This window comes from Chroicocephalus ridibundus, chromosome 4, assembly GCF_963924245.1.
Source record: "Chroicocephalus ridibundus chromosome 4, bChrRid1.1, whole genome shotgun sequence".
Classification (NCBI taxonomy): domain Eukaryota; kingdom Metazoa; phylum Chordata; class Aves; order Charadriiformes; family Laridae; genus Chroicocephalus; species Chroicocephalus ridibundus.
The window spans coordinates 39451100-39462013 of NC_086287.1; the positions used below are offsets into that span (position 1 = coordinate 39451100).

The 10914-nt window shown below is 36.6% G+C and overlaps 1 protein-coding gene across 1 annotated transcript in view; it reads right to left on the reverse strand.

Annotated features, from left to right (window-relative positions):
- FSIP1 (fibrous sheath interacting protein 1) overlaps positions 1-10914 on the reverse strand; it is a 79352-nt gene extending 68438 nt beyond the window's left edge. Inside the window, exons 1-7 of the mRNA XM_063332512.1 lie at positions 10809-10914; positions 9565-9696; positions 8046-8235; positions 7043-7141; positions 5493-5665; positions 4476-4560; positions 1737-1835 (exon numbers count right to left, since the gene is read on the reverse strand). Coding sequence (XP_063188582.1) covers positions 1737-1835; positions 4476-4560; positions 5493-5665; positions 7043-7141; positions 8046-8235; positions 9565-9690 — 772 coding nt within the window. The 5' untranslated portion in view covers positions 9691-9696; positions 10809-10914. The remainder of the gene's footprint in view (positions 1-1736; positions 1836-4475; positions 4561-5492; positions 5666-7042; positions 7142-8045; positions 8236-9564; positions 9697-10808) is intronic.

A 10914-nucleotide genomic window follows, 5' to 3' on the forward strand; every position in this document is an offset into this window, starting at 1 on the left:
CATCTTTCTCTAACTGTAGAATAAGTATTTTTAAGATGGAGCTATCATACAGAACATCTCAGAACATTCAGGTAAAGAAGGGACATGTACGGATCACTGGGACAAAGAATACACCCAAGATTGCCATGGGTAAGTAAAAGAGAGAATGCCACTCAACAAATTTTGTGAGTTTTGGTAGACTTGGTACAAATTTCAAAGATCTGGTACAAAACTTGATGAGGCTTCCAAAGTAATATTATTATATTAGTACATACATTCTTCTTTACAAGTTAAGCTCCTCTTGTTTAGGGTCTGCCTTTATGACAACTGTAACACAGAAATCTAAAAGCAATCAAAACAATAAGTCTGAGCTATTCAGAAACCATATCAAAAGCATCCAGCAGAAATAGTAAAAGTCATTTAAGTAATTTATTGCACAGAAGTTGTAAGTGATCTCTATTTCATGCATTCCCAAGAATGTAGAATGTCTCAAAATACTGCAAGCAACAGCAACTCCTAACCATGCCTGTACTGGGAGCTTCAGAAGTCACTGCTGTCCTGAATACTGGTAATGAAACCTGCCATTGCTATTCAGGGACACTCCGGCACAACTCAGAAATTGTGAATGTGGAAGCTGAGGCTCAAGCTTCATTTTAAGGGAAGAATGAAGACACATGTTAGGAAGACAGAGAAATCAAAAGCACAGCACCGCTCCAACCCAGTGTAAAGAAACATTTAATAACACAAAGTTAAGGCCAGATATTGGTAGACTAAGAAAAGTGATAAAATGATAAGGAAGGTGAGGTCCAGGTTTAAAAATTAAAACATTCTAAAAAGTGCAGAGATTCTGCTGCCATCAGTAGTTCAACCTTGAGAAACACCCATTTATTATTGTCCTTGCCATCTTAGCCAGTCACCGGGAAGATAGATTCCTTCTGTTTACATAGATGACAAAGAAATAAACAACTGCAGCTGATAACAATGGCAGATGAAGCTATTCTTCTTATGTCACAACACATGTGAGAAGTTACTCAACCATACAAATTTGAATTTCAAATAGGGAGAGAATAGAGGCTCAAAAGCACAATTCCGTTTACCTTGAAGCATTGGACACACTACACTACTACCAGCATTTGAAACCTCTACACGGTGCAAGTGTTGTCTAAAAGAATCAGCACAAATGTTTGATTTTTGCCAGAAAGTACTTAATCCATAAGAGCAATGCGCCTTTACAATAGTCAGCATAACAAAATAGAAAATGTGCTATCTGAAGATTTAGGTTTGTCACATCCGGATAATTTCTCCTGAAAACAAAAAAACTACAGAACGGTTTCAATTATATACAGCACCACTCTTCATTTTTAGATGGTTACTTGAATATAAGCCTACTAATGAAAGTTACAGGACCTTAGAATAACAGGAAAGACAAGTTTTTAAAGAATTTCCATGAAGAACTAATGATACCTTTTACACCAAATCAGTTACACAGCTCATCATTTTGCAATGAAAAGATTTTATAAACCCAACAGTAAAAATTTTCTAAGCATGTTGTGTTAAATGTTTTAGATAAGTCACAAACAAAATTATTCTCTTTTATCATTTGTACAAAAATAAGAACTGTCACCATTCCAGGAAGCAACCTTGTTTTTTCTGATTTCATTGGCCTAGCAACAAAGGCCAAGTGTTCATTATCCATCCATTGTACATGTTGTTTTGCCATATCTAGAAATACAAACTATACAATTAATAAAGCTTACCCTGATTATGTTGGGTTTCATGGCAATCATAATCATCGGGATTAATTTGTGTGTGAAATATTGAAGTACGTATTTCATCTTCTTTAGCATGGGAGGGATCTGCAAGGAATTTTTTTCAGTAAAATTTAATTGAAATGAATGTAAAGAAGATCTAGTTTTATGTGTTATCAAACTATAAGATCTCACACATGAAAGTTAGAGAAATTTACTTGCATAAATTACATCACCGCCATATTTCTCAAGAAATAAAGAGGGAGAGTGTGTCTTATGAATAATTATGCTGTTTCATATGGCTGTGTTTTCATTTTTAACAACCACTGCCTACACAGGACAAATAATTGCATTCTAAAAGATACAGCCCAAGGCCCTAAAGTTCAAAAGCCTCTGCAGACACCATGTGACAATTCATGTAGAACTTTGAATGAGAATAAAGTATCCAGGTTTTCACAGCTGGTGTCTGCCTGTGCGTGAATTATTAGACTTCCAAGTGGCTTAGGTCAAGGGTATAGTCTAGCAAAAGTGTTCAAACATCCTAGAATGCAAGAGTTATTTCACTTATTTAAAGAAAAAAAATCTGTCATGGTAACTGGAAGTATAAGTTAGAGCATTAAAACTTGCAGCCTACACACTTAACAATTACACAAGAGGACTCATATTGCAAAGACCCATATATATCAAATACGAAAAATGTGTTTTTCACAATGAAAAAACCAACCAACATCCTGTAATAATGAAGTTTAATGGACTAAACTGAAAGTATGATTTTGTTACACAGAGCACAGGGGAATAAATTTAAGGCCGTTTAATTAACTCCTGATTTACATTTCTGCCATGAGTGTGTTGGAGGTCTTTTTGTGCCTGAGATGCTGGGACACATAAGTTATTAATGATTTTGTACTTGGAACTTGGGTTTGATTTCACAGTCACATCAAAAGCTATAATTAAATAGCTCCCCTATATAATATATTTAATAAAGCTCTCTATCAAATTCAAGCTCTGAAAAGCAAAATATATGAATTGCATTCTATTTCAGTATCAACCCAGACAGCTATCAGGGCACTTATTTAAATAAGTAAATAAATAAGACCTGAAAAGTAAGGCACTAGCATATCACAGAAAATTCAAGATAAATATCAAGTTGGGGGAAAAATATAAACCTAATTTCTGCAGAATTTTGCCATTGCAGTACATCAGAACACATATGATGCACATGATCTCTACAGCAAGGAGTTACCTTTGAAATAAAAGAGGAATTGAAGCATGGAGTTCATTAAGAACCATATAGTCTTGCTTGCCTACTGTTTTTTTACTATATCCTGACATCTACTGGATACTTTTTAAATATCACCCGCATCAAATTCAGTGTTGTTCCCCTAACACCCAAATTTTAGCATAGAAATAATAAGTCTTGTTGAAATGTAGTCATTTGTCTAGTATTAATGCAGCTATAGAATTTGGTGATTTAAATGCTGCTGAAGATGGAAATTATTTTTACTAAGACTAAAATGCAAATGTTTATTCTTATCAGTGTGTTCACTTCCACTTTGAATATTTTTGTCTTCATTGTCATATCATGATGAAAGTCAGAAATTATCAGACTTCTGGTCTTTTCCTGAGAATAGTCTGCTAGCATGTCTTTAACATAGTTTCACTTTCTAAAACTGACATCTATCCTAAATTTCCTTCCCTAGAATTCTCAGAAAAAAAGCCAATTAAAAAAACTAAGTTCATGTTTCATATTCACACCTTTTCCTTAAATCACGCTCCATATTATTTGATGATCCCTTTTACCCCAATTCTCTCTTATGTTCAGAATCTTAAATTTTTTTTAGAAGCGAATTAAATTTAACACAATCAGAATCAAATTCACATAAATGACCCATATTCCCTTTTGGGCCATGTTCCAGGACCTAGGCTGTGCACACGTCTTCCTGTACTGTTTTCCAACATATAACTCAGTATCATAATTTGTTCCCATTCTTTTTGTTCTTCTGTTAACAATTCCTAAAAAGGCTCAGGATTTCCCTCCCTCTGGACCTTACCATTGCACTGCCACTGCTTCCTTCTCATTCTCTCTCCCACTCCCACGTGAAAATTTTCTCCAAGATACATGTGTGGCAGGGCCACATCCCTAAAGCTTCTAAGTAACATTTTAGGCCTAATATTTTTTAACCGCCTGCCCTTCCTACACCAAGTACTCCAGCCTGGCAAACTCTCCGACTGAGACCACCAGACATCAGTAACTTCATCATTTTCTTTGTTTACCAAAGCAATTTTGAATTCCTTGCGTATCGCCCAGATGTTCCAAAGTGGTAAAGACATCCAACTTTTTCAGCAGGTTTCCACTCTTCGTTTTCCCTATACCTGCTATCATTACTTTAATTTACCAGTGTTATCAGTTGTGCATCTTTCTGAAATCATCTGTGTTTGCCATCAACTTGAAAAATGCAAGCTTTACTGATCCTGGATTTCTACCCTTCTAGAGTAATCAGTTCTTTGAAAAAATGCAGTTTCTATAAACAAAATTAATGTTAAAGTACAACTTCTACATTTGTGATAATGCAAAAATTATTATTTCAGTTATTTTTTCAAGTATTCCTTTGATGTACTTTTACATGCAAAAATTATTTTATTGTAAAGGTTTGAAAGCTTTATTTTTATAGTATCCAACAAAAATATTAATATTACTTAAAATACAGGATAATTATATCAGGGTATTTACTTCTCTTTCTTACCTACCAGCTGTATTCTGACATGATGAGATCAAAGCTAAAAAAAGTTTTGTGTTTTCTATCTCCTCATGGCTTCCAGTGGTTCTGAGAGACTATTCAAAAGAAATAAAGCATAAATATACAGATATATGCATATATTTAAAGTAAATACAAGCTAAATACGTTGTGTGTTTATCAAGTCGAATGAACTTCAGACCCTATTAAAAATACCTTGTTCAGTGGCAACATTTATTTACCACTATTTACTTCTTGAGGCTATCTGAACATCTCCTAAAGTTACAATAAAGGCATGATGGAACTTTAAAGTCTCTCTTACATATTGTCTTTTACATGGAGACACATTTCACAAGACAAAGAAGTTCTATAATATACACATGGCTCTGAATCCAAATCCATTGAAATTACGAGATGCAGTCAGACCAACAGCAATCATATCTTTTTAGCAACTGACATTTGTACTCATGTAAATTATACAGTACTTAACCTCAGAGGAAATACTAACTCTCATGTTTCAAGGCTTAAAGTGACATTTAACTGCTAGAGACCAGGATAGGAACAACGTGAAGGAATTTGTGCTGTAGCATTCTTATGCCTTCTTCAGGGGGCATCTCTGATTTCATCAATAACAGACAATACTAAAATAGATGGGCCTAAGAACGGCCAGGTCACACTAGAGCAGAATAAACACTTTTAGGCCTGGGTTCACAGACATTATCTCTTGTCACACCTTATCACACCTGCAAGTCGCGAGCTCAAGCATAAAACTATGCTAGTAAACCACGCCTAGACAGCTGCATATTTGGCTATAGGTCATAACAGCTTTTATGGACCACAGCCTTCTTTCAAAGCCTGCCTAGCCAATAAATATTAAAACCTATTCAAAATTAATTTTTAAGATCCATTTCTTTCCTTTAATCAACCAACTGTAAGTTATTTAATAAAACAATGTGTCTGTGAATATGATAATTCTGTAAGACAGTACTCTAAGATACACTATTTACAAAATAAACAAAACACTTCTAACCTGAAGCTCTTCACAGAGCCTTGCCCTCATTTCTTTGCCTTGTTTTTTAATTGCTCTCTCCTTAAAACGTTTTTTTGCCAATATTGTGTCAAGTTTATGCATTTTCTTTATAGCTGCTTGAATCTGAGGATCTACTTCTGTTTCTTCAGAATATTCCAATTTGGAAGAGTTTGCTGCAGAACATATTTAAAATTAACATTAGCTTGAAGCATTTCGACCTTAAAAAAAAAAACAACTAAAAAGCAGTACAAGTAATTTGATAACAACCATAGACAAGAGTACAACTACCCTCAAGTATATATATAATCATGTTTATTTATAAACCTGTTTGTAGCAGGAAAAATATAAAAGTCTTTGTAACACCGTGCTGAGTCAAACTCTCAGCTGTATCAGCTGGCTATGGGGGGGTGGGGAGGAAGAGCCCCCCATTTTGGGCAGGTGATTCAATCAAATTTATAATGGAAGAGTGACAACATCTCGTAGTATCAGCAAAAATCACAGACAAAAAAAGCTTAAAAATAAAAAATAATTTCTTCAGCCTGACTAGTAGAATATGTCATTCATTAAAACGAATAATTCTGGGCTTAAGAGAGACTGTAATATCTCTACTTTTAGATGTTATAGATGTTCCAGTCTTGACATATCTCAGCCAAACCAGATTCTGATACTGGTTCTAGAAAAATGTTGTTTTGAAAAATAGAAGTGGTGAAACATTATGGAAACTACCATTATTTAATCAAAATATATTTCTGTATTGTCTCTTTTTTTCCTAAACATGCAGATTACAATTTCTGATCACTTTTAGCTTTTCCCTTTCCTATAGCATCCTCATGCTCTGCCCTCTTTTCTGGTCAGCTTCCGTAGCAAGAGTAGAGGAAACACTCGTAGTACTGTCCCTATCCCACAGACTTCCAACACTTTTTCATCTTCTAATCTTTTGAGTTCAAATGCTTTACACACTGATTGATCCCAAGCATTTACTGTGATGCATTGGTCTAGTTTATGCCATAAAATAGGATGAGTGACACAACAAGGGGAGAGCTATAAAAATCTCATGGAGCTCCAGGTAAGCCCCAAGGACAACAGATAAAAAAAGAACACTTATTTCAACTGGCCTGAACCCAGCAGATGGATTTGAACATAAAACTACTGAGTGAAGCTTTGAAGTTGTGTTCTATCCAATTTCTGTTCTGAATAAATTAATATTATGTTAGATGGCCAGCACTGCTGTGCTAGATAGAGTCACCACTGTTTAGTGGTGATTCTAATAAGGATTCTGCCTTATTAGATTGACCAAATCTATGTAAAATTCAAATACTATCATATCATTTTAAAAGTGAATATTCTTTAATAAAATAAAGAATTCACCCAATACCTCTTGAATATCACAACAAAAGCGTATACATTTTCAATTTGTATTATTTCTTTATAACTATATAATATACACATAAATACACTATGGTCCCAAACTCTCCTAGAAGCACTAACAAGAAAAGGGGGAAAAAAAAGTTTTATTGCACTGTTCACTTTATACATATGAAAATTAATACCTGCTTTTGCATTACTTAGTTTTCCTTTGGAATGTTCACAGAATTTTGAAGTCTGCGTTTCAGTGCTATCATGTCCTGAATCTGAATTAGACATACATCCTGAAAAACACAGGAAAAAGAATTTCACAATAAAATAGATGTGAAATAAACTTTTAAAGACACTGTTTGAAATGTTAACAATTAAGAGACCAAACACATTTTTGTCAGTTAGGGATCACCACAGAGCCTATGCAGGGGATTACTGTTTAAAAAATTATATGTACTAGTACATCAGGACTCACGTTAAACAAAGGAGCAGGAATCAAGGGATTTCTTTTGACCACAACTCTGTCATGAAATTTTATCTGAACTTGAATAAGGTATACAAACTTTCCGCTTCACAGACTGGCCTTTGCTTGTTTATTTTTAAATAGCCAGAAGCCCTAGAAAGTTAATTTATTACCATTTATAGAATGCTAAAAGAAGGCCACCTGAAGCACTTCTACAAGTGCTTTCATTAAAATGAGACATTGCATATTTATATTTAAAGTACGCTATTAATATTAGCATTGTTCAGTTGTTAAATACTATAGCTTACAACCATAATCTCCAATTTTTTTGGTGGGTGAAGCATTATTAGGATACGAAGTTTCTAACACATGATCATGATATCTGTGAGAAGTTTGATAAAAACACCTTACTGAAAACACTTTCTAACATGGTTCCATGGAGCACATGCAGATGGTTTCTCACGATCTTTTAGGCCATCACCAAGGTGCAGGTCACAGCTTAGATGCCATGAGACATATGCTGTAGTGGTAATGCCAGTGATAACACATTTCTTTCAAAGATGGATTCAAAATAGTGAAAAGAAGTTATGAATTTTGACGCCTCCTCACCTCCTTCTCTTCTAGAATGTTACCTATTTGCATCCTCTTTTCCCTCCACCAACAGAATTTTACCCAAACGATACAAACATATTTCATCTAGCCACAAGACAAGAAAGCGTTAGTCATTCCCACACCTGACAACTCGTTGGGATTCAGTATACACTTCTGAAGAACAAAGATTGTACTCTCCACTGTGGTTTGCTGGTCTGTTCTTACTTCCTTGACATCAGATTTCTCTCTGTCATCACCTTTGTTTTCTTCTGGACAGCAGTCTTCTAGATTGCCTCTTTGATAACTACCAGGCAAACTGACAGGTGAATCAACCTATGAAATGCAAATTAATTAATTCCATAAAAATAGAAATCTTTTGGGGGAAGAAAAAGATAATCACAATAATCCCATGCTATCACAAAGGCTAACAACAATGCTATACAAGACTGCAGAGTCCTTCTTAAAGAACCATTTTCAGATCTGATATCACATTGAGTCTCATGCTCATCATTCGACAGACTGACAGATTTGTAATTGCTAGGCTAGGAAATGATTCCAAAGGTTTACGTCATTTCTGCTGCAGCAGAGGGTACAGCCAACCTGTTAGGAGTCTGTATGTAGAACAGCCCCATCCATTTCCTGACACCATGGGTGCTCTGCATCAGGTAGCATCCCAATCTCTTGCTCAAACTATAGAGTTTGTTATAGTCTTTGAAGGGCTGAAAAATTTATGCTTAATTCATCAGTCTCAAGAGATTGCAACTTTCATGCAATAGCTTATGATGTTTAGGTGAGAACTTGGATTCAGAGTTATCTGATATTAACCCTAATACCTAACTGTGAATCTATAAAAAAATATTTTAATACTTCTGTGAAGAAGCTAGGTATGATCCCATTCTACAGACAGGTGAACAGAGATACAATACAATTGGACTAATCTAAATAAATCAATCTAAATCTCTAACTCCCATGTCCCAGTTCCTACATCCCAACAACCGTATCACATATCCCATTCCCAAAATTAAGTTAATCCCCAATATTAATTTTCTTAGAGGACAGGTGAACACTTACTTCTGTCAGACTTTGTTGGATCCCTGAAGCTGACATATTTCTTGGAATACTATGAATATTTTTTTTAAACTTAATTCAAACATATCCTGAGAGAGCCTTGTAGTCAAAAATTCAACTTGTGAGGATTGCCCAAATGGTTTCTTTCAATAAGAAAAATAATTTTTATTCCAACTTAAATTTAAAAGCACAAGTGGGATGGAAGTGAAATTATGCATATGCTGGCTCACACATCAACAGCCTATAGCTGTGTCTCTACACATTACTGACAGAATTTCAAATGTTTTTCCTTCAAATAGAATTTATTTAATAATATGATTAAATATAAAGAGGAAGACAACCAAGTTTTCCAGATGGTAGTGCTGAATAGCCCTTTTTTTGGCAAATATAAAAGTAACACGTATTCAGAAAAATGAAATTAAACACCACTCCATTTATGCATAAGGAGCAGCCCACATGCATAAACTTTCAAATAACCCCTCCTGCAGAGCCCAGAACTCTATAAGAAGCTAAAAAAGCAGAATCTTATTTCTTTGGCATTCTACTAAGAATTAGGCACAGAGTTTCTAACCTGCTGAAGGTGAAAAGAATTACCTTTTGCAAACGTGGCTCTGGTGTTAATAACTCCATAGATGTATTTAAAGGCCTACAATGAGGATAAGCTCTTGAGCTAGATGCAGGCCTTGAAATTTTATCCAAGCTCCCCCTTGTAATATCCATTGTGACCTAACATTGGGAAAAAAAATAAAAACAAAAACAACCTTCCAAACTATCAGTTTGATAATAAAGCAACACAAGCCCAGTAATATTTCAGATGCAGATGAAACAAGTTTCAAATCCTTTCTAGCAATTCAATGTTGGGAGTTCTTTCCAGTATAGACTAGCTTGCCGCTCACTTATACGCTTTTTAATATATGTACAAATACATATTTGTATCATCAAGCCAACCACAGTATTCAAATGAGCTTACTTTCAAAGAAACTTCAAATTACTTAAATCTTAAAAGTAATTTCACAACAAAGGAAATGTCATGTTTTGGGTTTTTTTTCTATTTTTAAAAACATGGGACTAGCAAAGCTAGCATCAACAAAAAAATGAGGGTATTTTATAGACATCTTGACCACTTCAAATAAAGCAGCCAAAAGCTTTTTACATTCAGTAGTTCTAAATGGCAGGGGCGGAGGGGGGGGTGTTCCCAAATCCAAACGGCCACATTCCCAGTCCCAGTTCAATTTGGAGTCTAAACAACAGAAATGATTGGTTCTCCGCAAAAAACTGCATGAATTCACAGGAATTCGGTATCTGAGTATGTGACACACACTGCTAATTTGCAGAAGGCCCGAGCAAATACAACGTTTTATTTCAGTACAAGAAACAGGACAAACAGAGCCGTGCGCACGCGTCCGTAACTTGACACGGCAAGTGGGCAGAGAAGACAGAGTCGTTTATATTCATTCATTCATGCATGCATGCATTCCGGTTTATGAATCTCAGGCCCCTTCACACCGTTTCCCACCGGCAGCCAGGACCGGTGACCGCGGTGACAGCAGCGGGAGATGCCCACGGGCGCCCGGGGGGACGCTGAGGCGGGCCCCGCACCCCCCCGCTCACAGCGCCGCCCACCGCGGCCGGCCGGGACACCCACCCACCCGTCGACGGCTTCTGGCCGTCTCTAGGCCTCCGCCAACGGCCACGGCTCCAACAGCCCCGCCTGGGAGTGCGGCCGGACCCGCCGGCAGGGCCCGTCCCGTCCGTAGGGCGGGAAGGCGGGAGGGCGGCAGTGCGGGGGGCACCAGAGCCGGCACAGCCGCCGTTACCACGACAACCAACTCACCGACCTCTCGCGACAACTGCAGGATCCCGCCGTGAGGCGGGGCGGTACCATCCTCGGGACGGGGGTGGTGGCGGTGGCGGCGCGGAGATGGAAATAAAAAGTTCTTAGCC